This window comes from Pelophylax lessonae (assembly GCF_965119305.1).
Source record: "Pelophylax lessonae genome assembly, chromosome: 6".
Taxonomy (NCBI): Eukaryota; Metazoa; Chordata; class Amphibia; order Anura; family Ranidae; genus Pelophylax; species Pelophylax lessonae.
Genome location: NC_138773.1, coordinates 216,125,393 through 216,152,894, shown reverse-complemented (window position 1 = coordinate 216,152,894; position 27,502 = coordinate 216,125,393). Strand labels below are relative to the sequence as shown.

Genomic DNA, 27,502 nt, shown 5'->3' with positions numbered 1-27,502 from the left:
ACCCCTTGTGTATTTACATCCATTTTAATATTTGTTAAGAATACTTCAGGTCATATAGAGACTTATCATTTTGCCCATTTGACAGGTTCTCTTATAACAAACTCCCACTCGCCGATGCACCCATTCGCCGTGCTGCCTGTTGAGACCCTCTTAAATATCCCATGATTCTATAAAGGACCAATGCAACCCTCACCCAGGATGCAGTACTCCATCCTGAATGGCAAATTGGCAGGCAATACTGTTATGTGGTGAGGAGGTTATTAACCCTGTGTAAGCTTCAACATGGAGCTTATACAGGATTTTTAACTCCAAGCTCTAGAGGAGAAGCAGGGCAGTGGGAAAAGCGAGAATGGGTGGATGCATGTTTTTTTTTTTTTTTTAGAAAACCTATATAAAAGTGAGTCTCTTTAACACCCTTTTTGCTTTTACCTCACAGTGTTCATGCATTCTAGGCAAACACACTGTTTTAAATGAAGGCATAACTATTTTTACGTGTAAAGAGAAAAAAAAAAAAAAAACTTTCCCTGTACAGTAAAAGATGTGATCAAGACACTACAACTCAGATTTTGGACCCACTTTAACTTTTGTTTCTCTCTGCAGACTTAAATCTAGCCATTTTCAGTAGCAAATACGTTTGATAAACAAGAAAAAAAAAAAAATATTCAACCACATCTGTCTTCGTCTTTAGCCAAAAGAAAAGCTGCACTTTGCTGAGGGTGGTCAACATTGTGCCACTCTAGTCTATGTCCCAGGGCCTGCTCTTGGTATGTTCCACAGTAGTCTGATAAGGGCCAGAACAAGGATTTCATCGATCCAGTGAGCGCTTCTGAATGGCTTCACAGCAGGCATTTCGAAGCAGATTGATCACGGTGCGTGGGTCATCACTTTTCATAACAGCACTTCCAGATACAATCATATTCGCTCCAGCCTGTTAAAATAAAATATTAATTGCGAGTTAACACGTGGAACACAGAATAAAATACAAGTGCCCACACAACACAAGTAAGGCAGGCCTTAAAACACCAGATGAAAGGCCACCGCATACATTGTTTCTCTCAGAGCTGTCAGTCGCAGGGTAAAACAATCCGGTCCTCTCTCTTAGGCCGAAAGAGGGCAGGATGGTCCCCACTTGACTATGGCCTTAGAGAACCAGAGTGACGTCATACCTCGCTTCCTCCCAACGGGCTTAAAGGGCCCATTTTTTTTCATCATGAAAAAAATAAAATACGATTTTTGCAAGATCCTACCTTAAAATCTTTTTCTCTGAAGTCCATTGACAGACGTAGCCTCATCTTCATGAACTGAACGAGTTATGCTGCCCCCTGCAGGAGTAATCTAGGCAGTAAAAGTTTTACATATACATGCCCACGGTGCTGTCCCTCCAGCCACCACTCCCACACACTCAGCCCAGCAAATCCGTTTTAGTTGCAAGCAGTGAAGACACAAAACCATCCCCAAATTAGAGGGGCCGGTGCTGCGTCTGTTAATGGACATCAGAGAAAAAGATTTTACGGTAAGATCTTACAAAAATCTTATTTTCTCTATCGTCCATTGACAGACGCAGCCTCATCTTTATGAGCTGAATAGGATGTCCCAAAGCAGTATACGCATGAGTGGTGGGAAGAACACAACCAGAAAGTACGTAAACTTCAAAGGCTAAATTTAGCAAATTGGGTAACATGAAGCTCAACCAGAATAACATGAGCTCACCCAGGCAAAAGACCCCTAAGAGAATTAGAAAAAAAAAAAATTCTCTTATGAAACAGCAGCCTGCAAAACCTTGCAGCCAAAAGAGGCATCCAAAGAGGCCAACAAATCCACCTTGTAAAATTTTGTAAAGGTGTGCACAGACGACCAAGTCGCTGCCTTACAAACTTGTATAACCAAGGCCTGACGGCAAAAAGCCCAAGAGGCACTCATCGCTCTAGTAGAATGCACCTTCACAGGGAAAGGAGGAACCTGACCCTTGAGTGAATAAGTCTGAACAACCGTCTGCCTGATCCATTTTGAAATGGTCACAGCGGATGCAGCCAAGCCTTTGCGAGGACCATCCGTAAGGTAAAAGAGTCCAAATTCCTAAAGGATTCAGTGACCGTCAGATAAACTCAAATCGCCCGAACCACATCCAGAGAGTGCAAGGCAAATTCCTTGGGATGCTTAGGACATAAGGAAGGCAACACAATGTCTTCATTAAGATGAAAATCCGACACCACCTTAGGGAGAAATGACAGATTAGGTCAGAGGACCACTTTATCCCTGTGGACCACCAAATAAGGCGAACAGGACAGCGCCGCCAACTCAGATACTCTGCGAGCAGAAGTAATAGCCACTAGGAAATGCAACCTTCTGCGACAAGGAAAGCAGAGAAATCTCCCTAATATTTTCAAAAGGAGGCTTTTGAAGACCAGACAAAACCAAATTGGAGGTCCCACTGTGGCAACGGGGGATCTCCTCGGAGGAGCCAGATGATGCACCCCCTGAATAAACGTGCAAATCAAGGCATTAGTAGCCAACGGATGTTCGAAGTAAATGGCCAAGGCAGACACCTGGCCCTTGATAGTTCCCAACGCCAAACGCTGCTTAACCCCTTGTTGCAAAAAAGGCCAAAACCCAAGCTATAGAGAACAAACGAGGGTGCAGCTGCAGCGATTCACACCATGCAATGTACAATTTCCACGTATGATGATAGATCTTCCTGTAAGTCGACTTCCTGGCCTTCAAAAGAGTCGGAATCACAGAATCAGAAAGACCTCTATCCCTAATACCTTGCTTTCAACATCCAAGCTGTTAAAACCAGCGATGGTAAAGCAGGATGGAAGATCGGTCCTTGAGACAGCAGATCTACCCGCAGAGGAAGACACCATGGATGATCCATGACCATTTTTACCAGTTCTGCGTACCAAGACCGCCGAGGCCACCAGGACAACCAGAATGCCATCCTTTGCCACCCAGCAAAGAAACTTTGGCAGGAGTACGAGTGGAAGGAAGGCATAAATCAGCCTATACTGGCCCCAAGGAGCCACCATATCGTCTGTGGTGTCAGCCAGAGGATCCCGAGACCTGGCCACAAACCGCTAAACTTTTCTGTTGAGGTGAGAAGCAAACAGATCCACCTCTGGAGTCCCCCACCAGGAACACAGGAGGTGAAACACCTCCGGATGAAGGGACCATTCCCCTTGATCCAACACCTGACGACTCAGGTAATCCTGGGCTGAGTGTGTGGAAGTTATGTCTGGAGGGATAGCCCAGTGGGCGTGTATATGTAAATATGTAAAACTTTTACTGCCTAGACTACTCCTGCAGGGACAGCATAACCCGCTCAGCTCATGAAGATGAGGCTGCGTCTGTCAGTGGATGATAGATTAAAATTACTTTTTTTGCTTTTTAGTGTAGATGTGAGATCTGAGGTCTTTTTGAAAGAAAAGAGGTCCTGTCCTGCTTATTTCTATTACAAGGGATGTTTACATTCCTTGTAATAGGAATAAAATTGATCAAAAAAAAAAAAAAACACATTTTCAAAAAGGGACAGTGTAAAAATAAAAAATAAAATAAATTAGGAATTTTTTTTTTTTTTTAAATTGAAAGCGCCCTGTCCCTGCTAGCTCGCACGCTGAAGTGAACGCATGCGCAAATTCCGCCCACATATGCAAACGGTGTTTAAACCACACATGTGAGGTATCGCCACGATCCTTAGAGCGAGAGCCATAATTCTAGCCCTAGATCCCCTCTAACTCCAAACTGGTAACCTGTAGAAAAATTTAAAAAAACTCCATAGGTGACGCTTTAAATACCAATGTTTGTCGTCATTGCCAAGTATGCGCAATTTTGAAGCATGACATGTTGGGTATCTATTAACTCAACGTTACATTATCTTTCACGTTATAGAAAAAAAATTGGGCTAACTTTACGGTTTTCCCATTTTTTTTTTATTAAAAAATGTGTATTTTTCCAAAAAAACTGCGTTTGTAAGACCGCTGCGCAAATTCGGTGTGATAAATATTGCAATGATCTCCATTTTATTCTCTAGGGTCTCTGCGAAAAAAAAAAATATAATGTTTGGGAGTTCTAAGTAATTTTCTAGCAAAAAAAAAATGTTTTTTAACTTGTAAACAACAAGTGGTAAAAATAGGCCAGTCCTCAAGTTGTTAAACGCCACAGCCTACCTGGGTATTGTTGCTGACCATATCCATCCCTTCACAACTACAGTGTACCCATCTTCTGATGGGTACTTTCAACAGGATAATGCTCCAAGTCGAAAAAAAGCTCAAGCCATCTCAAACTGGTTACTTAAACATGATGAGTTCACTGTACTCCTATGACCTCCACAGTCACCAGATCTCAATCTAATAGAGCCCCTTTGGCATGTGGGGGAGCAGGAGATTCGCATCTGGATGTGCAGCCGACAAATCTGCAGCAACTGAGCTGCATATCAGGTCAATATGGACCAAAATCTGAGGAATGTTTCCAACTCCTTGTTGAATCTATGCCAGGATGCGTTAAGGCAGTTCTGAAGGCAAAAGGAGAAACAACCTGGTACTAGCAAGGTGTACCTAATAAAGTGGCAGGTGAGTGTATGTATGCAAGTCTATGCACTGTGTGTGTTTTGCTTAAATGTTTACTGCACAGTATGCCTAGCTTCCGAATGGTCCGGTCCCCAGTGCCAGAAGGAGCTGTCATACGACCCCTCTACTAAAAAAGTAGATAAAGAGGCATGGTCACCCTGTGGCGTCACCAGTGACCCCACCCCTTTGTTTACTATAGCGGCAGGGATGAACGACAGCTCCTTCTCCCGGCACTGGGGACCAGACCATTCGGAAGCTAGGCATTATGCAGTCAGTGGACCATATATGCATAACTCAAACACAAAGCACACAGACTTGCATAATCGCATGCGATTTAGACAGGAATCACACCGCATTCCTGTTCAAATCCCATGCAATTGTTTGCAGTGCAATTTGAGCCCATTTATTTTGTATGGGCTCTAATTGCACCGCAAAAGTTATCAGTTTCAGGTATCGAAGCATTTGCACAAGTACTCGTGCAAATGCTTAGTATTGGCACAGATATCAATCTCAGTATAGGTTCAAGCCTACCTTGAAATAAATCTGATCGGTGCAGTCTGTTGCAATGTTCAGTCTGTGCAGTGTATCCTTATAGACTTTTTGGGGCCATCTCCCTAGTGCAGAGTTTCTCAACTCCAGTCCTCAGGACCCATGGGCTAACAGGCAAGGTTTGCAAGAAAACTGAAATACATCACTGATGTTGATATCATTTGCTGCTCAGTGATTGCAGTATTCTGCAGTAGTCTGCATCTCCCCAAGGTAATACTTGAAATCTGGCCTCTTAGTGTGCCCTAAGGACTTGAGTTGAGAAACACTGCCCTAGTGTATCCACCCTTCAAAAACAGCCCCATAGACGTAGATGAGGACCAGGTGTGGCCAGCAATAAAATTTTAGCCACAGGCTCTAAATATTGCAGAAGGCCATAGAGCCAAGTATGTACTGTCCATCTTCACTTACAGTTATAGGACTTCACAAAAGCTCACAATTTAGTAAAGGATGTACAAATATGAGCCATTATATGGTTAAAATAATATGACTAAATTACTTAATTTGCAAAGGCTAGTTTTTCAATAAGCCCCAACTCTTACCTCAGCACATCTGTGTATATTGTCTGGTCCAACACCACCATCCACCTCTATATCCAGTGAAGGGAACTGGGACCTTAACCAATGTACCTGCAATTAAAAGTACAAGCAGAAAAGAGAAGAAGTTTCAAGACACAGTAGGATCATCCAGGGGACAGTGAAACAATGCCTGCTTTAAGGGGGTCACATATACAAATTAAGATAAAAGACGATCAAGTATGGTAATAATGAAACCTGTCAAGTATCTAAATTCAAGAACAGAAAATGTTATAACAGCTTAAACCTAAATGTGTTGGCTGCATTTGTTTTTTTCAGCCTTTATTCCCTTAGTGATCCTTTTCACCCTAAACGGTTATCTTTATTTGGACTGGAAAAACCTCCCACTCTTCTTATGTCTGTAACCTAAGTGGGGTGTTTTGCAGTTAACAGAAGAGAATTTAGAGGACTAACCTCCCAAACAATGTCAGTTCACTGTATAGGAATTTACGATTTCAAGCAGGATCAACCGGTATTTTTCCTGTACTTGCAGAAAACATACTTTGCCTTAAAGCGGAGTTCCGGGCACAAAATCGACCTAATCGATTTTGTGTCCATCCGCTTGCTCTTCTTCACCTGAAAAGGAATTGGATAGTTAGGGTTATTTATTATTTTTTTTACTTGCCTTGTAATTGTAGATAGAAATACTCACCTATTCTCCACTTCCTCCCTCTGTGGCCGCGGCCCGCGCCGTCACTTCCGGTTTGCAATGATTCCTGGGAGCTGAACGTCATCGCTCCCAGGAATCAATGCGACAGCACCGGCCCCGCCCGTCACTTCCGGTGCAATGCCGCATTCCCTGCTAAACAGCTTCTGGGCATGCCCAGAAGCTGTGGAGGAATGCGACGCCGCACCGGAAGTGAGAAGAGGGGCCGGTGAAGGCGCATTCTGGGAGAAGAAGACGCGGAAGAGGACGCAGAAGAGGATCGCGCTGGCTTCAGCTGTCCACAACAGAGATGGCAACGCTGGAGAAGAAATTTTAAAAGTGAGTATTTCTTCTTGCAGGTAAGTGCGAACCGGGACAGATCAGAGGCTAGCCATTGTGGAATGTACTAGAGCTGCACGATTAATCGTATGAAAATCGCGATCTCGATTCACCCCCCCTGACGATCTAAACCTGACAAATGCTCGATTCTTTGCATAGCTGCATAGCAGAGAGAACAGCTGTGGAAAAAAAAAAAGCCTCCCAGCAAACGCTTATCAGCATTTAAGGCTCCGTTCACATGTATTTTTGGGGAGTTTTTCTGCTCTAGGATCAGCTCTCAAAACGCCCAACAAGACAAATCCTATTCATTTCAATGGCCCCTGTTCACATCTGAGCGTTTTGACGCTGTAAGCAAAACGCCCAACGCTCAAAAAAGTACATGAGCTTCTTTTTGGGCAGATTACAGGCGTTTTCCATTGGTTTCTATTCAATCTAAAAACGCCTGCACAAAAAACGCCTGTAAAATCCCGGTAAAAAATTGCGGCAAAAAAAACGCGCGAAAACGCTACGCTCAGGTGTGAATGTAGCCTTAGTCTCCCAGTAACTATAAACAAAATTATTACATTGTATCTTTTCCTTCCCTCTGCCAGGGAGAAAGGAAGTTTAAACTCTTAAAGACTAGACCTTTTTTTGACATGTGTTGCTTGCAAGTTAAAATCAGTTTTTTTTGCTAGAAAAGTACTTGGAACCCCCAAACATTTTATATATTTTTTTAGCAGGGACCCTACAGAATAAAATGGCGATTGTTGTAATATTTTATGTCACACTGTATTTGCGCAGCAGTCTTTCAAACGCAATTAATAGACTTTAATGAATAAAAAAAAAAAACGTAACAGTAAAGTTATCCCAATTTTTTTTTGTTACACAGAGAATCGTGATCTTTATTCCAAGCTAAAAAATCGTGATTCTCATTTTGGCCAGAATCGTGCAGCTCTAGAATGTACTAGCCCTGACTGTCCCGAGGTATGTTCATTGAAAAAAGATTCTGTGCCCGGAACTCCGCTTTAAAGTGGTTGTAATGACAGAAGGTTTTTTATCTTAACCGCTTGCCGACTGCCGCAAGTACATTTACTGCGGCAGTCAGCCCCTCCTGGGCAAAGCGACGTAGCCTGTAGGGGGCGAGTGCACGCCGCCGGAGGCGCGCTCCCGGCCCCGCTCGTTGTCCGCCGGTCACTCGCGATCTCCCGCTGGAGAGGGAGAAAGGCAGGCGGCTAATGTAAACAAAGCCGCCTGTCATTCTCCCTGGTGTAACAGCAGAGACTATACGATCCTGCTATGTAAGATCGTATGTCTCTGTGGTTACATCAAAAGCCAGGCCCCTTGACAGAAGCACGCCCCTAGGAACACACTTAACCCCTGGATCTCAAAGTTAACCCCTTCCCTGCCAGTGTCATTTTTACAGTAACAGTGCATATGTATAGCACTGATTACTTTAGTAATGTCACTGGTACCCCCAAAAGTGTCAAAAATGTTAGTCAGCGGTCCAATCTGTCCGCCGCACGTCACAGTCCCGCAAAAAAAAAAAAAAAAACAAAATAAAAATCACAGATCGCCGCCATTACTAGATAAAAAAAAAAATAAAAAAAAAAATGACAAATCTTTCCCTTAGTAAACGCAATAACTTTTGCGCAACCCAATCAAAATACGCTTATTGCGATTTTTTTTTTACCACAAATATGTAGCAGAAAACAAATTGGCCTAAAATGTTAAAAAAATTTTGATGTTTACATTTTTTTGGGGGGGAATTTCATATATAAAAAAAAAAAAAAATGAAAAATATTGTTATTTTTTCAAAATTGACGCTCTTATTTTGTTTATAGCGCAAGGTGATCAAATACCACAAAAAGAAAGCCCTGATTGTGGGAAAAAAAGGACATCAATTTCATTTGGGTACAGCGTCGCACGACCGCGCAATTGTCCGTTTAAAGTCACTCAGTGCCGAATCGCAAAATAGGCCCTGGTCTTTGAGCAGCCAAATCCTCCGGGGCTTAAGTGGTTAATGTACACCTGACCCAAGCCCCTCTTCCCGATTTGGATCCAGTAATGTGCACAAAAGCAGAGGCTCTCTCCCTCCTCATTGACTCAGATACAGCACCGAGAGCCATTGAGGGAATGGGGAGCAGGGCCAAGCTGCGCTCTACCTCTCCTATGGACACACAGAGCGCAGCTCGGAAGACAGCATGCACGAATGCCCTCATAGCAATCAGAGAGAGAGGAACCAGGCATGCCAGCGGAGAACCCAAGAATCAGAGGATAAGGGCTGATCTGTGCAAAACCATTGCACAGAGCAGGAAAGTACAATAAGTTTGCTATTTTAATTTAATCACTTTAATACCAGGCACTTTAACCCCCTTCCTGCCCAGACCAATTTTCAGCTTTCAGCGCTGTCACAATTTGAATGACAATTGCACGGTCATGCTACGCTTTACCCATATTAAATTTTTATCTTTTTTTTTCTTCTTTCCCCACTAATAGCTTTCTTTTGGTGGAATTTTATCACCAGTGGGTTTTGCTAAACAAATTAAAAAAAGAGCCACTTTTTTTTTTCAAAAAGTTTTTCTTCGTTTCGGTTATAACAATTATGTAAATAAGTAAATTTTCTCGTTCACTGATGGGCACTAAGGAGGTGGCACTAATGCAGCACTGATAGGCGGCACTGACAGGGATCTGCTGTAAGTACCCCTGATGGGGTAATACTACTCCCACAAAAGTCAGTTTGTAGGCTTGCTATTCATTGTTGAGAGTAGAACTGTTACTGCCCTACAGCCTGCAATGATATTCGAACTTGTGCTGAAAAATGGATTCTGAATCCGATTCATGGCCGTGGGTCAACAGAAAAAAGTACTGGTACTTTGGTGGGGTCCACTGTGACGCGCTGAACTAATTATATATATATATATACACACACACACACACACATATATATACATACATACATACATACACACAGTATCTCACAAGAGTACACCCCTCACATTTTTGTAAATATTTTATTATAGCTTTTCATGTGAAAACACTAAGGCTGCATTCACACTTGAGCGTAGCGTTTTTTATCGCGATTTTTACCGCGATTTTTTCAGGCGTTTTTCATTGACATCTATCAAAAACGCTGGTAATCAGCCCAAAAAGAAGCTCATGTACTTTTTTCAGCTACAGGCGTTTTGCAAAACGCTCAGATGTGAACAGGGGCCATTTAAATGAATGGGGTTTTACTTGTTGGGCGTTTTGGAAGTGTTTCTTTTGAGCGTTTTTGGAGCTGAAAACGCCCAGGTGTGAATGGAGCCTAAAGAAATGACACTTTGCTACAATGTAGAGTAGTGAGTGTACAGCTTGTATAACAGTGTAAATTTGCTGTCCCCTTAAAATAACACACAGCCATTAATGTCTAAACCACTGGCAACAAAAGTGAGTACACCCCTAAATGAAAATGTCCAAATTGGGCCCAATTAGCCATTTTCCCTCCCTGGTGTCATGAGACTTGTTAGTGTTACAAGGTCTGAATGGGGAGCATTTGGTATTATCGCTCTCACTCTTTCATACTGGTCACTGGAAATTCAAAATGGCACCTCATGTCAAAGAACTCTCTGAAGATCTGGAAAAAAAGAATTGTTGCTCTAAATAAATCTGACCTAGGCTATAAAAATATTGAAAAGATCCTGAAACTGAGCTGCAGCACAGTGGCCAAGACCATACAGCAGTTTACCAGGATACATTCCACTCAGAACAAAGTAGTGCACATGCTCAGCATCATTTCCAGAGGTTGTCTTTGAGAAATAGACGTATGAGTGCTGCCAGCATTGCTGCAGAGGTTGAAGGGGTGGGGTCAGCCTTTCAGTGCTCAGACCATACGCCACACAGTGCATCAAATTGATCTGCATGGCTGTCGTCCCTGACGGAAGCCTCTACTGAAGACGATGCACAAAAAAGCCCGCAAACAGTTTGCTTGGGACATGCAGACTAAGGACATAGATTACTGGAACCACTTCCTGTGGTTTGATGAGACCAAGATAAACTTATTTGGTTCAGGTGGTGTCAAGAGTGTGTGGTGGCAACCAGGTGAGGAATACAAAAAACAAGTGTGTCTTGCCTACAGTCAAGCATGGTGGTGGGAGTGCCATGGTCTGGGGCTACATGAGTGCTGCCGCCACTGGGGTGCTACAGTTCATTGCGGGAACCATGAATGCTAACATGTACTGAAGCAGAGCATAATCCCCTCCCTTTGGAGACTGGGCCACAGGGCAGTATTCCAACATACCAAGCACACCTCCAAGAGGACCACTGCCTTGCTAAAAAAGGGTAAAGGTGATGGACTGGCCAAGCATGTCTCCAGACCTAAACCCTATTGAGCATCCTCAAACAGAAGGTGGAGGAGTGCAAGGTCTCTAACATCCACCAGCTCCGTGATGTCGTCATGGAGGAGTGGAAGGGGACTCCAATGAGAACCTGTGAAGCTCTGGTGAACCCCATGCCCAAGAGGGTTAAGGCAGTGCTGGAAAAAAAAAGGTGGCCACACAAAATATTGACACTTTGGGCCCAATTTGGACCTTTTTTACTTAGGGGTGTACTCACTTTTGTTGCCAGTGGTTTAGACATTAATGGCTGTGTTGAGTTATTTTGAGGGGACAGCAAATTTACACTATTAGTGGTGCACCGAAATTTTCGGCCGAAAATGGGCCTATCCCATTTTGGCCGAAAACGGGTCATATATGCCGAAAATTCATGGCCGCCGCAGCTTTCACTTTAACTTCTATGGTGCGTGACCGGCCTTGGCCGGCTCCCGAGGCCCGTTTTTACCTCCTCGCCTGCCCTGTGCTAGACTGGTTGCAAGAATCGCCAGCCGCAACCAGTGACGTCACGGTCCCGAGAGGAAAGCGAGGCCGAGAAGAGGAGAGGACCCAGCATGCAGAGCGGAGGAGGATCTTCCTAGTCCTCCTCCGCGCCTTATTACTGACTATCCGGTTCCACCCAACTCCTCCATCCACCTTGTACTGCATGGCTGCTGCGAAGGAAGGAAGGACAAGAGCAGAACCAGAGTCAGCCTGTTATCTGTGGGGAGCAGTGAGTGACAACATATTATGTGTTATGATGTGCATCATTGTTTCCCTATACATAGCTATCCCCTGGCACTATACCTGTATAATACAGCTATGGGACAGGTATTTAGTGCCAGGAGCATCTATATACAGGCTGTAACTATTTTAAAATCATTTGGGGGGAAAAAATCTTTCGGTTTTCTGCCAAGGGCATCCTGAATTTCTGGTTTCTGTTCCAGCCCAGAATTTTCATTTCGGTACATCCCTAACTTATACAAGCTGTACACTCACTACTTTACTAAGTGTCATGTCTTCAGTGTTGTCACATGAAAAGATATAATAAAATATTTACAAAAGTGTGAGGGATGTACTCACTTTTGTGAGATTACACACACAGGCCACTTTATTATTAGGTACACCTTGCTAGTACTGGGTTGGACCCCCTTTTGGCTTCAGAACTGCCTTAATTCTTTGTGGCATAGATTCAACAAGGTGTTGGAAACCTTCCTCAGAGATTTTGGTCCATATTAACATGACACCATCCACGGTTTCTGCAGATTTGTCGGCTGCACATCCATGATGCGAATCTCCCATTCCACCACATCCCAAAAGTGTTCTATTGGATTGAGATCTGGTGACTGCGGGGGCCATTGGAGTACAGTAAACTTCTTGTCACGTTCAAGAAATCATTTTGAGATAATTTGAGCTTTGTGACGTGGTGCATTATCCTGCTGGAAGTAACCATCAGAAGATGTGTACACTGTAGTCATAAAGAGATGGTCAGCAATAATACTAAGGCAGGCCGTGGCTTTTAAACAATGCTCAATTGGTACTAAGGGGCCCAAAGTGTGGTAAGCAAATATCCCCCACATCATTACACCACCAGCCTGAACCGTTGATACACGGCAGCACGAATCAATGCTTTCATGTTGTTTATGCCAAATTCTGACCCTATTATCTGAATGTCGCAGCTGAAATCTGAATGTCGCAGCTGAAATTGAGACTCATCAGACCACGCAACATTTTTCCAATCTTCTATTGTCCAATTTTGGTGAGCCTTGTAGCCTCAGTTTCCTGCTCTTAGCAGACCGAATCTGATTCGAGCTTCGATGTGTTGTGCGTTCAGAGATGGTATTCTGCATACCTTGGTTGCAACGAGTGTTTGAGTTACTGTTGCCGTTCTATCATCAACCAGTCTGCCCATTCTCCTCTGACATCAATTAGGCATTTTAGTCCACACAACTGCCACTCACTAGATATTTTCTCTTTCTCAGACCATTCTCTGTAGCCCTAGAGATGGTTGTGCATGAAAATTCCAGTAGATCAGCAGTTTTTGAAATACTCAGACCAGCCCTTCTGGCATCAACAACCAGGCCATGTTCAAAGTCACTTAAATCCCCTTTCTCCCCCATTCTGATTTTCAGTTTGAACTTTTGCCAGTCGTCTTCACCACGTCTAGATGCCTAAACACATGGAGTTGCTACCATGTGATTGGCTGATTAGCAGTTCGTGTTACCAAGCAATTGAACAGGTGTACCTAGTAAAGTGGGCGGGGAGAATACATATACGCACATATACAGTCACTATACAACAGCAGGTTTTCTATGGGACGTTTCCAATCCTCACTCAAACCTGAAGCAGTGGATCAAGAGCAGCATGTTTTCATAATACCCCTTTTTCTCTTTCTAATGTAACTATTAAAGTATAGCAGTTAATTCTACCTTTGGCATCATGTCCTCCATGAACTTCTGTCCTCCAAAACCAGGCTCCACGGTCATAACCAAGGCCATATCAATCTGACTTGCCCATGGTGCAAGACATTCTACTGTAGTATTTGGTTTAATTGCCAGTCCCACCTGTGGAAGAGGAAAATAGCTCAGATAAGACACTGCATGTACGTGTAAACCAAAGTAATTATTTTAAAATTAAAAAAAAAAAAAAGAAAATTATTCTACGCATAGATTTTTCCAAAACTTTACTGAATTTCTTAAGATAAAAAATGTACATGCACTCTCTTTCACCACCAAGAGCTTACAGTCTCTGGTTTTGGCATTTTCTGTGGCATGCATCGTGCAGCCTTTACTTTTGACCTGATTGTCCATTGCCGAGCCAAGCAATTGTATGATTGTGACTGCAAAAAAAGTGTAGCTTTCAAGTAGGACGAAGCTGGAATGTGCAAATAATGACTGGCACGAAGAAAGCAGGCAGTGAGACGGCATCTGAGGTATATGTTTAATGGCTAACTATGATGAGGAGATTGTTATGGCAGCAGGAGGCAGAGTGTTTCAAAGGCTCACAATCATTTTAAAGGAGAAGGTACTTTTCCTGAAAACTGCTAAACAGACACAGCTAAATAACTTGTATGGGAGCGTAAAGATTAGTAATTTTTATCAAGCCAGTCTTGGCAACACAAACAAGATGGTGACCTTTTTTTCTGCTGCAGTAAGAGAAAAAGTTCTGGTCACCTCCCAGCTTGGTTTTGAGTAGGCGCCCACACTTACTGACAGTGTATGCCGTACAGAAGGATGTAGCTATTGTGTCAGCCCCATCCAAGCCAGGTAATATTTATACATTATATAATTTATAATCAAGATATTAAAATATTTACAGGTAACATTTACAGTTTTGGGCCTGCAATGTACACTATCATAAAAACAGATCTATGTGCGCTAGCCATGCCACTCACCTTCATGCCATTTTCTCGTATGTCTTTAATGAGAGCTCCAGGGTTGTCTGTAGCCTCCAGGTGAAAGGTATACTGGTTGGCACCAGCAGTTGACATGGGTTTCACCCACTGCTCTGGTTTAGCCACCATCATATGCATGTCTGCCAATGACGAGAGAAAACACAGGGTGCAGTAATTAAACATGTTATGTCAAACAAATCTCTAGTTTATAATAGGAATTTATCACTTTTTCTTTTTCTTGTGGGGCATATTAAATGAGATGTCAGGTTAAAAAAAAAAAAAAAAAAAAAAAAAAAAAGTTAGGCTTTTCTTAGTGGAGTTGAAAAAAAAACGATGTCCATTCCCTTAGCACACTAGCAAAAACAAAAAACAAACAAACCGAGGTATGCTGTGTAGAGGGGTTCTTCTGGGCTGTCCTACAGGTTTGTTTTTTGCCACTGTCCAATCCCCCAGTTTGGGGCAGTATGGGTATCTGAATACAGACATTCACTCACTTCTGGTTAAAGCTACGAGATAGGAAGTGAAGGGAAGTATTCCAAACGGAACACAGATGGGGGGAAAAAAAAAAAAAAAAAGCTTGCCTTCAGTTCCACTTTAAATATGAATGCATAGGTTATGTGCAGCCTAAACTCCAACATTGGAAATTGGTGTTCACTGTTCCATGACAACAGCCAATCAGCAACCAACTTTCATTGTACTAGACTAGAATATTAAGGCTCATGTCACACTAGCATCCCTAACGCTTGAAGAAATTCACCAGAGACAGGATTGCTGGGAAATACACATACCTGCTTTGTATGCGTCTGTCCCTTGCTGGCTTTGACACAGAAAAAAAAAAAAAACTGCCAGCAGGAGAGTCCTACCTCACTCCCAAAGCCAGCTAGGAAGTGACAAAAATGCAAGCAGGTGAGTGTTTTCACTCCCTGTTGTGTCCTCCAAAGTGATCCTGCTCCTGGCGAGTTCAGTAGCAACAGGATCGCCAGTATTCAACAGTGCTAAATCTGTCTGGCCGCTAGAAGTAACTGCAGTTTGCACAACCTCACTGGTCTATGTTCTGCCTTATTAAATACAATAGTAGATCTACTATATCTATAACCGCTTGAAGACCAAGCCTTTTATGGCACTTTTTTACTTACAAAGTTTAAAATCAGTATTTTTTGCTAGAAAATGACTTATTACCCACCTGACATTATATATATTTAGATATTTTAACAGAGACCCTAGGAAATAAAATGGTGATCATTGCAAAATTTTTTATGTCCCACAGTATTTGTACAGCCCTTTTTTCAAACACAATTTTTTGGGGAAAAAAATACACATTAATGCAGGGCTTGACAAATTTGCTTGGAATCCAGGAGTCAGCTGTAAAAGTTAGGAGCCAAATGGCCGGCCTCTGTCGGACCGGCTGCCATACACACGGGCCGAATGAAGGCCAGTTTTTATTGAACCGGCTGAGGTTGCCTGGTATTCGGCCCCTGTGTACTTGGCTTGATGGTGTGATGGGCAGTGGCACTAGAGAAGGACAGTGCAGCAAGGTGAGCGATAGGAGATCCACTGATCCAAACTCATGCCACCTTAGGCCCCTTTCATACGGGCACCTACGCTAAGCGGAATCTGCTTGCTCAGCTGGGATTTCTCCGCTAATCCCAGCTGAGCAGGCGGATGACAGGTCCTGTCAGCTCCGCTATGCAGAGCGAACACTGACACTGCCCCATAGAGGAGAGCGGGACTATCTAATGGAAATGGACTGCCTGTCCATTTCCATCAGATCCCATCTGATTCAATCCAATCCATCGAACGGATGGAAAGTAGGTCCACCATCCGTCTGTTTTTGGCAGACCGGATTGGATGGAGGCGGTTGTCAGTTGACATCCGCATCTCCATAGAGACTAAAGGGTCCGATCATGTCTGCCTAAACTGCCTGGAAAACTGACAGGCGGACCTGATCCAACAGCCCACGTGAAAGGGGCCTTCGGCAGTGTGGCATGACAGGGAAGGAATTAAAAATAATAAATTAATTCATGCTTTAATGAATAAAAAAACTATTATATATACCCATTATTTTGTAGAATAGGGAAGATGATCTTATGCCAAGTAAATAGATAGCCAACATGTCATGCTTTAAAATTGCGCACGCTCATGGAATGGCGACAAGCTATGGTACAAACATCTCCACAGGCAATGCTTTAACCACTTAAGCCCCGGAGGATTTGGCTGCTCAAAGACCAGGGCCTATTTTGCGATTCGGCACTGCGTGAGCTTAACGGACAATTACGCGGTCGTGCGACGCTGTACCCAAATGAAATTGACGTCTTTTTTTCCCTCAAACAGAGCTTTCTTTTGGTGGCATTTGATCACCTGTGCGATTTTTACTTTTTGCGCTATAAAAAAAAAATAACTATGGGAAAGATTTAACGTAATTTTTTTTTAACTAGTAATGGCGGCGATATGCGATTTTTTTTTGCGGGACTGCGACATTGCGGCGGACAGATCGGACCCTTGACTGACATTTTTGGGGGTACCAGTGACATTACTACAGTAATCAGTGCTATAAATATGCACTGTTACTGTAAAAATGACACTGGTAGGGAAGGGGTTAACTTTATTAGTGATCAGTGGGTTAGATGTATCCCTAGGGGCGTGGCTAGTGATATAACCACAGAGACATACAATCCTACATAGCAGGATCGTGTAATCTCTGCAGTTAGGTCAGGGAGAATGACAGGCGGCTTTGTTTACATCAGCTGCCTGCCTTTCTCACTCTCCAGCGGGAGATCGCGAGTGACCGGCGGACATCGGAGCCGCCGGTCACTCGCGTGGGATGTCAGGGAACGAGCGGGAGCGAGGCTCCTGGGCGAGCGACGTAGCCCTACGTCGGTTTGCCCAGGAGAGCCAGACTGCCGCAGTAAATAGTCGTGCGGCAGTCGGCAAGCGGTTAACATTTTTTACAGGTTACCCGTTTAGAGTTAGAGGTCTAGCACCAGAATTATTGCTCTTGCTGTAACGTTCACAGCAATACCTCATGTGTGGTGTGAACACTGTTTACATATGCGTGCACAACCTACGTATGCATTCGCTTCTGTGCGTGAGCTGAGGGGTGGGGAGTGTATTTTTATTTTTTTTTTAATTTAATTTTTACACTGCCCCTTTAATTTTTTTTTTTGATCATTTTTATTCCTATTACAAGGAATGTAAATTTCCTTTGTAATCGAAATAAGAATGATCGCTCCTCTGGAGATCTGGGATCAAAAAGACCTAAAATCTTCAGAAAGCAATATAGTGGATGAAAAAAAAAAAAAATATATATATATATATATATATATATATATATATATATATATATATATATATATATATATATATATATATATATATATATATATATATATATATATATATATATATATATATATATATATACCGGGGTTATGCCCGATAGCTTCAGTCATAGCCCCGGTAAACCACCTGCAAATCGCAACGTATATATACATATTGAGATCGGCATGTCGGTAAAATGACTAATTGTGAAATATTTAACAATTGTTTGAACTGTGGATCTTACCAAAAAATGGGTCATTTCCCAGTTGCTTTCGTAAACATTCTACCACCGGATGCCCAAAAGTGATGTTAGGAACAAAATGTCTGCAAAAAAAGGGAGAGCTCTGTAAATTCACAGGACCGCAAACATAATTGTAATAGATTTCAATTTTTTTACCTTCTTTATACCCACTTTGCTTATTTTCCTATTTTTAATTAGTCTCGAGGAACAAAACTGATTGAGTAGTATTTAAGGGAAAGCTGCAGTGAAAGACATTAGTAAGCTACCATGGTGGCCTTTTGCTAGAAATGCTGAGTGACCAAGAAAAAGTAACATGGTGCTTCCAAATACCTGAAGAACTTGCTTGTCAACTGGCTACTGAGAAAGTGTGCACTGCATAGACGTATCGGATATTTCCAAAAGCCTTGATTGGCTTATAGGGTAGCAAAACTGAGCTACTTGGACAAATTATTACATTACCCTAGATGTTATGGCAAAATTACAGGTTTACTTTAGCGTGATTTTAAACCTTCAATTTTTAAATAAAAAATATGTTATACATACCTGCTCTGCGCAGTGGTTTTGCACAAGAGCAGCCCTGAACATTCTCCTCTGGGGTCCCCCGCTGGCGCTCTTAGCTGCTGCTCTTGTCTTCCGAGTATCCCCCAGCAAGCCACTTGCTGTGCTATGCATGTCCAGGCTCTCAGGAGAGAACCCGCAGATGTGCCACCTTTGGAAGCTTCTTCTTATATTGGAACACAGAGAAGAGGAGCCAAGCCCACAAGGGGGACTCCAGAAGGTTTCCGAGCTGCTCTGTGCAACACCATTTCCATTATTTTAATTAAAAAATACCCTTCAGCCCTGGTTCACACTTATGCGATGCTGTGAAATTTAGAGAAACCTGTGCGTTTCCCGCAACGCATTGCAATCGCACGGAGGCCATGCAATCTGTCGCGAATGTCAATGTTACCTTAACAACACCCCGAAAGACTGGAAAGAATGCAAAATGCAGTTCGATTGCCAAAATTCAGGTGCTGGCGGGGGGTTTGAGAAAATGTGGATGTGATGTGATTTTGTGGCTGAAATCGCACAAGTGTGAACCCAGGCTTACATCCACTTTAGAGCTGAAGCTCCAGGAAAAAAGAAAAAAAAAATCTTTATTGTAATTGAAAAATAAATTACCTCCAATGATGGGTGTCTGCCGCTGCATTTTGTAACATTCTTCATTTGACTTTTTCATGAATATTGTCGGTCATTATTGGCACCTTTTTAAGTGTTAAAAATTCAGCTTGCTTCATTTTTGATGCATATTTGGTCAGAAAAAAAAAAAAAAAAAAAAAAAATGCACCAAAAACGCACCTCCCCATTGAAATCGCAGCAAGAATTCATCAAAAATGCACCCGTGTTGTGTTTTTGATGCATTTGAGTCACATGGCCTATGTAAACACAACATAAGCATAGTAAAATTGTGGCAAAATCGAAGACATTTTTAATTACATTTTTTCTTTTGGCACAAACCCCATTTTCGGCCCCTGAAATTTCGGTGCATCACTAATCCAGGAATAATAATAATTTTAAAAAAATGCAACCCCCCCCTTTACCTAAGGAGTTAGGCAAGTATATACTTCATTTTCTGCCCCTTGACATAATGAGCACTTTTGCAGTCCAGGGGGACCCCACCGTAAAGGTGTTTTGTAGTTCTAACATTTTTCCAATCCTCTGACAACACAGATTCTTCCTACAGTACAGGGAGTGAGTGTTGTCACTCTAGGACGGCAAGCATTTTACTAGCAGGATCACCAGGTGAATATAAAGAAGAAAGACTGACACAAAAAAAAAAAAAAACACAAGAATGCAGCCACCTCCTCTATGGACTGGTTATCTGCAAAATATTACAACTAGACTGCTTCCTGAGGGAGGATAGAAGACTGAGGGCAGAGAGAAATGAACAGTGATATTATTTACCTTTTTTAACATTCTAGAAGTAACAAATATATTGAAGGGCTTGTTTACTTACACTAGCTGTGCACTCTGAAGAGCCATCTGAATTCTGATCACTCTTCTGAGAGCATTTGACAGTCAGCGAGGAGGGGTTGCATCACCTCCTTATCTGCCTGCTTTAACCATGTTCATTTAATGTGGCTGCAGGGTGCCCCCATTTATTGGGTCACTTTCAGTGGGCTGCACTGCTGAACGCAAGGGCAGGGATAATTTTTGTCGCTCTGCCATGCAATGCATTGCGCCATGTTTACACCCCCAGTCATTGCAACATAAGGGGTGGCTGTGAGTTTACAACACAGAAACTAGTGTAAAAGAGGCCGCATGACAAACCCCCCCCCTCCCCCCCCCATTTTGAATTCAGTGAAGGTTAACGAGTAACTCCACTTTTGTTGAGAAAAAAACATTGCCCTCTGGGTGATCTATGTACATACATTACAGGGATTTTCACAAAACTTTGCTGCAGATTCCTACTTTTTGTTATTCTGAAGAAACTGCTGTTTGTCAATGGGAGTGATTTAATTATTATCAGTCAGCTGCTGCACCTGCAGGGCTCTGAGGTCCCTTTAGATGTGAATTCCCTTTGGGAGTATCTCACCAAGAATGACATTTTTGTTGCAAGGGATGCCAAAAACTGATTTGTATCTTAGTGCAGACTTCTGGGAAAACCAGTGAGCCAATCACAAAAGCAGGAAATGACATTTCTGGGGGGGCGTTCTGTATACAGTCTGTGTACAGGATGCCTTCAGGTTTCCAGATTACAGAAAATAACATAGCTGCAGATTGAAAATTAAAGTTTACTTTTAACAACATTCAGTTACAATATGTCGCAATTGTATACGCTATATTTGTTCTTTTTGCTATTTTTTTCCCCCCAAAAAAGTGGAGTTACCCTTTAAACCATTGTGAATTATTGTCATCTAGGAGTGATTTTCCTTTCACTCCTTGTCCTGAAGACTTAATAGGATGTAAGATATATTTTCAACATAAGGGCCAACTCCCTAATGAGGACACAGACAGTAATAAATGAGAGAGTGCTGAAATGGTTTTATTTTCAAATCACCTTTTACCATTCTGATGATTATAGCGCCACCTAGTGTATCTGCAAGACTAAACCTTCATTGTTCTAAACACAAAACCGAAAAAAGATAAGCTAAAGCTAAGATCAGCTATAATGATTGGAGCCTTGATGTATAGTCAGTATTTGGTCACTACTATATCACTACCCCAGCTTTCCTGGAAAGCCAAGCTGCTAACTTAGTAATGGTCTGGTGTAAATTTGTGACAGGAAGCCTAGGCCTGTTTTTTTTTTTTTTTCTTTTACCTCAAATCTTATTTAAAAGACAGTATTTTTTTTACTCAGCAGGCGATCCACTTTAACATAAAAGCGGTCCAAACAGAAGATTCGCCACAAGATCACTTTTGTGGGTGGCAGGAGAGGTGCCCACCCCCCTCACAGTTTTCCCAGCTTACCTGAGCCATCGGTAGGGGGGAAAACGATCCGATCGCCTGTGCTGATGGGCAATAGAGCAATGCCTCATGGGACATGTAGTCCTGGGCAGGAAGTGAGTGGTTCTAAAGGCAGAAGTTTTTTTTACCTCGCTATTGGGGCACTCTATACAATACTTTACAGCTTGCTATTGGGGCACTCAAGGCAGGAGGAGCCAAAAGCATCAGGGTGGGACCCCAGAAGAAGAGAATCAGGACTGCTCTGTGCAAAACCATTACACAGCAGGTAAGTATGTTTATTGGTTAAAAAAAAAAATCCTTTTAAAGACTCAGTGCAGGGAAGATCAGCATCTAAAACCAGAGAAGGTGGAGGCTGATAGATTGGAGATAATATTAATAATATTAAATATTAATAATATTAAAATAGGTAATATTGGGGTACTTTGACGTAGTGGTGGGCTTGAGCACGATATGGCCATATGGTGGGACTAAATCCCCATTTTTATTTATGGATTGTCTCCATATTTAATAGTCATTTCTTTTGCATGTGTGCGCTATTCTTTAATATACATGTTGCTTGGTCCGTAGCTGCACTGGCTTTAAATATACATGTTCAGGGTTTGCTCCCCCATTTTTTTCTTGTTTAATATTAAGCATTACAATTACATTTAAAGTAAACTTTTAACAATATCGTGCATTATATTTAGTACTACTAAATTTTTTAAAACTACTTTAATATAAAAGATTTCTATCTCCCTTCCCCCCCTTCATATAGCTTCATGTCTGACTTCTAGTTAAAATGCCCATATATCCTACTTCTGGGTGTATTTATTACTATATATGTAATATATTACTTTCACTTTTTTTACAGTGTAACTGAACCCCTTATAGAAGTGATTATCTGCTCTTTTTGAACTATAAAGTGCTAATTTTAGGGGGTTTTTTTTAACCCCAATATGACAGGTGATACAAAAAAAGCATGCTGTGGCTACTAAACATCTTAGGCCTGGTTGACACGTTGCGTTTTTGGTGCTTTTTTCAGAAACGCACCACAGTTTAATTAACTGTTTCCTATGGAACATGTTCACATCTATGGTTTTATCAGCTGCTGTTTTTTTGCTAAGGGTAGAGGACTTTTTTTCAATGCAAAACAGTGCTTTTTTGGTTCAATAGAATTTAATGGAGAAGCTGCAGAAAAGCATGCAGTGCGCTTTTGCCTCGATTTGCTGTTTTTAATCTGCCCAACAACAAATTGGCAAAAAAAAACAGCAAAAACACAAAATCGCACAGCAAAAAGCACTGCAGAAACAGAACAAAAGCAAACTGCATAGGTGTGAACCGAGCCTTATACTAGCCATAAACCTATCGATTTTCGGACGAGAATATTCATACAAAAAAATCTTTGTATATTCACTGAATGAAAAGAATGTTTGAAAATTTTACTTGCTTTTAACATTCAGTTTTAAAATGAATTTAATTTCTGAATGAAAACCACATAACACTTTCTGAAATTCCTTTGACCAAGAAGTTTTCTATTCTGCTCCTTTGAGTTTTCCCATCACTGTGGTCAAAAACAACCGTTGATTTGACCCCACTAACGATTAAAAAAAGAAAATTTGAACGAACGTTCTTAAAACAAAGGAAGACATTGTCTGTGGGATAGATAGATCCTCCACCGATATCCTCACGCACAAACTGCTTACCAGATAGATTTGACCCCCATTATAGGTAGTCAAAATGGCCACTGGATCAAAAGTCTAGATCAGGAATAAAAACAGGTGTCCTAATGATTCCACTTGGAGGTCCACAAATCGGAGCCAGCGATTAATAAAGTTATCCAAATACATATAGAGGGGGCGATAGAAAGGCTTTTCATGGTGTAGTGTTGTTAAAAGATCATTTATTAAAAACAATAGTAACTTACAGTTTAAAATGTCACCATTCAGCCGAATCAGCTAAGCTGGAGCTTGGTTACATGCAGGGGACGCCTTCCGCGTTCCACAAGCCGGAAGTGACGTAGTACATATTCCAGTCCGACGCATTTCGTCAGCAAATGTCTAACATCATCAGGGGTCATATCAACATGATATATACACATGATGAGATTATTGGACGAATGATCATCCTTTTTTCTTGAATGCCAATCTCCATATTGAAAAGGAATAGGTTACTAAAGTATGTCAATTTGGGTACAACAGAATAGGAATTCAGATGTTAAATATAGTATTCGTATTGTATCAGACGAAAATTGTACTGATTAAGTAAAAATTGTGCCGTACGAGAAACATTTTCGTGTTCTACCCTTCGAAAACGTTCGGACGACAGGCGTGTACGAACTTTTAGATTATCGTACGATTGCTTTAAAAGTGGTATTTTTTTTATGATAATCAGATTGTGCATATGGGGCTTAAAGCGGAGTTCCACCCAGTGAACGTTTTTTTTAATAAAAATACCCCCGGGACAGTCAGGGCTAGTGCATTCCACAATGGATAGCCTCTGATCTGTCCCGGGTCGCACTTACCTTTTAGAAGAAATACTTACCTTGAAAATGTCTTGTCCAGCGCTGCCATCTCAGGTGTGGGCAGCTTGAAGCCAGCGCGATCCTCTTCTGTTTCCTCTCCCGTCCCACGATGCACTGCACCGGCCCCGCCGTCACTTCCGGTGCCGCAGCGTCATCCCTGCACAGCTTCTGGGCATGCCCAGAAGCTGTTTAGCAAGGTATGATGGCGCCTGCACCGGAACTGACGTCGGGGCCAGTGCATTGATTCCTGGGAGCGATGACGTTCAACTCCCAGGAATCATTGCAAGCCAGGAAGTGACGAATCGCCGTGGCCGCCGAGGGGAGGAAGAGGAAGTTAGGTAAGTATATTATATTCTAAACAAAGTAAAAAAAAAAATAAAAAATTTGCGATTATCCATTTGTTTTTCAGGTGACCCGGAGCGAGAAGATGGAGGTAAGTATTATTTTAGGGTGGAATTCCGCTTTAAAGTGATTGCAAAAACATTTTTTTTCTCTTAAAGCGGAGTTCCGGGCACAGAAGTCATTTTTTAACAAACATACCCCCGGGACAGTCAGGGCTAGCACATTCCACAATGGCTAGCCTCTGATCTGTCCCGGTTCGCACTTACCTTTTAGAAGAAATACTTACTTATAAAATTTCTTCCACAGCTTTCCATCTCTCTTGTGGGCAGCTGAAGCCGGCACGGTCCTCTTCTGTGTCTTCTTCCGCGTCTTCTTGTCCCAGAATGCGCCTGCACCGGCCCCTTTCGTCACTTGCAATGCGGCGTCGCCCGGAAGTGACGAGCGGGGCCGGGGCCGGTGCCGTCGCAATGATTCCTGGGAGCGATGACGTTCAGCTCCCAGGAATCATCGCGAGACAGGAAGTGACGAGCGGGGCCGGATTCCTGGGAGCGATGACGTTCAGCTCCCAGGAATCATCGCGAGACAGGAAGTGACAGCGGAGCCGCGGCGCTGAGGAAGGAAGTACCCTGAGGTGAGTATTTACGATCTTCAATTACAAGGTGAGTTTTAAAAAAAAAAAAAAACCTAACTATCCAATTTCTTTTCAGGTTATGCAGAACTAGCGGACGGGCACAAAAAAAAAAAATATTGATTTTGTGCCCGGAACTCCGCTTTAAAATAACAATCATGTTATACTTACCTACTCTGTGAAGTGGTTTGCAGAGTGGCCCGGATCCTCCTCTTCTCGAGTCCCTCTTTGCTGCTCCTGGCCCCTCTTTCCTGAGTGGTCCCACAGCAAGCAGCTTGCTATAGGGGCACCCGAGCTGAGTCACAGCTCCCTGTGTCCATTCAGACATGGGGCCCCGTTTCTGCCCCGCCCGCTCCATTTCCTGATTGGCTAAATGACTTTGATTGACAGTAACGATGCCAATGGTGCTCCCCTGCTGTGTCTCAGCCAATCAGGAAGAGAGTACCAGAGGACCAAGAAACTTGTGGACATGGCTGAAAGATGGGGCTCAGGTTAGTATTAGGGTGTGCTGGAGGGTGGCTGCTGCACACAGAAGGTTTTTTTTTTATACTAATGCATTCCTTCTGACTTTACAACCACTTTGACCAGTTGCCGACCGCCGCACGACTATATATGGCGGCGGTCAGCCCCGGCCAGGCAAAGTGACATATATATACGTCACTAGCCTGTCACTTGCTTGGGAGCCAATAGCGGGCGAGTGCACGCCCGCGGAGGCGCGCTCCCGCCCCGGCTCGTTCCCTAGCAAGTCCGTGCGTGTGACCGGCGGACCCGATGTCCGCCGGTCATTCAGCGATCGTCGGTGCAGAGGGAGAAAGGCAGGCGGCTGATGTAAACAAGCCGCCTGTCATTCTCCCCTGTGTAGGAATGGTGATCATACGGTTCTACTATGTAGGACCGTTGATCACTGTTCCTACACAAGTAGCCATGTCCAATCACAGTTAGAAGCACGCCCCTAGGGACACACTTAACCCCTCCTTCCCCAATAAAGTTAACCCCATTCCCTGCCAGTGTCATTTTTACAGTAACAGTGCATATGTATAGCACTGATTACTGCAGTAATGTCACTGGTAACCCCAAAAGTGTCAAAAATGTCAGTCAAGGGTCCGATCTGTCCGCCGCAATTCTGCAAAAAAAAAAAAAAAAAAAAAAAAAAAAAAAAAAAAATCGCAGATCGCCGCCATTACGCGTTAAAAAACAAAAATGACAAAAATCTTTCCCTTAGTTAGTAAACGCAATAACTTTTGCGCAAACCAATCAAAATACACTTTTTGAGATTTTTTTTTACCAAACATATGTAGCATAAAACAAATTGGCCAAAAATGTTAAAAAAATTTTGATTTTTACATTTTTCTTTGGGAATTTCATATAAAAAAATATTGTTATTTTTGCAAAATTGACGCTCTTTTTTTGTTTATAGTGCAAAAAGTAAAAATTGCACAGGTGATCAAATACCACCAAAAGAAAGCTCTGTTTGTGGGAAAAAAGGACGTCAAATTCGTTTAGGTACAGGGTCGCACGACCGCGCAATTGTCCGACAAATTCACGCAGTGCCGAATCGCAAAAAAGCCCTGGTCAGGAAGGGGGTAAAATATTCCGGGGCTTAAGTGGTTAAGGGCTCATTCACATGTAAGGTTAGGAGGCAATATTACACTACAGTTGCGCTTTTACTGACACCCCCCCTCCCCAGGCACTACCCCCATTTACCAGCAGAGGCAACAATTGGGGGTGTACACATGCCGTAGCAAGGATGATACCCCCTGTTCGCTATGCCCACTTGAAGACTGTGCTACAAATGCCCCGCAAACGCATGGCATGCATGAGGCTGCAGAACAGTAGTGCAGGATTCAAGTGGTAAAAGCAGATGGCGAGGCGGCAACACAACGCCTTCCCAGCGCCGGCCAAACGCTCTCTGAAGAGCGATTCCAACATGGTAAAGTTTGTGTGAATGAACCCTCAGAATTCTATGGCCTCCTGAATGATCTTTTATTTTCAGCCCAGAAAGTGGCTATTAGCTGGGCCCTAAAATATGGATGTACTGTCCTATGACCAGGCATGGGACCACTGACCTGTGGCGGAGAATACCCCCTGTACCTGTGTGAATGAGCCCTACACCCTCTGGTGAAGGAGCCCTACACCCTCTGGTGAAGGAGCCCTACACCCTCTGGTGAAGGAGCCCTACACCCTCTGGTGAAGGAGCCCTACACCCTCTGGTGAAGGAGCCCTACACCCTCTGGTGAAGGAGCCCTACACCCTCTGGCTGCTCCTCTCCTCAGATGTGAGCCCTCCTCACTAGATACACATGTATGCACAGCCCAGCCAGGCATGCAATGTCAGGACCTCCACAGTCCTCTCTACTGCTCTATGGCCACCTTCACCCCTCCCCCCGTGTGCCCTATGAGGAGCACATGAGCTGTACTATCTATGAGGAAGCCACACTGTGCCCAGCACCGCCCGCTCTCACCCGTCCATCACATCCAGGTGCAGGTAGTCCGCCCCGCTCTGCAGCATGCGGTCGCATTCCGCCGCCAGTCGGGACAAATCGCTGTTCAGGATGGACGGACCGATCTTGCAGCCGGACGACATGATGAAAATGTGGCCACCGGTCACCAGCACCGCAAGGACCCGCCCATGTGTTCCCG

General features: G+C 43.1%; 1 protein-coding gene across 1 annotated transcript; it reads right to left on the bottom strand.

Moving 5' to 3' along the window:
- Positions 1-663: 663 nt before the first annotated feature.
- RPE (ribulose-5-phosphate-3-epimerase) lies at positions 664-27,502 on the bottom strand. The gene is made up of 6 exons (XM_082261900.1): positions 27,325-27,502; positions 17,950-18,029; positions 14,388-14,527; positions 13,423-13,557; positions 5,651-5,737; positions 664-928 (listed from the first exon to the last, which is right to left on the bottom strand). Exons 1-6 carry the CDS (start codon positions 27,444-27,446, stop codon positions 806-808), a joined length of 687 nt encoding a protein of 228 aa, XP_082118026.1. The 5' UTR covers positions 27,447-27,502; the 3' UTR covers positions 664-805.

Bases quoted from the DNA above. Each gene is read 5' to 3' on its own strand.
- RPE (XM_082261900.1), bottom strand. From the start codon at position 27,446: ATGTCGTCCGGCTGCAAGATCGGTCCGTCCATCCTGAACAGCGATTTG. The intron at 18,030-27,324 runs GTGAGAGCGGGC...CTTTTTTTGCAG, and splicing joins CACCTGGATGTGATGGACGG to ACATTTTGTTCCTAACATCA. The intron at 929-5,650 runs GTAAGAGTTGGG...TTATTTTAACAG, and splicing joins ATATACACAGATGTGCTGAG to GCTGGAGCGAATATGATTGT.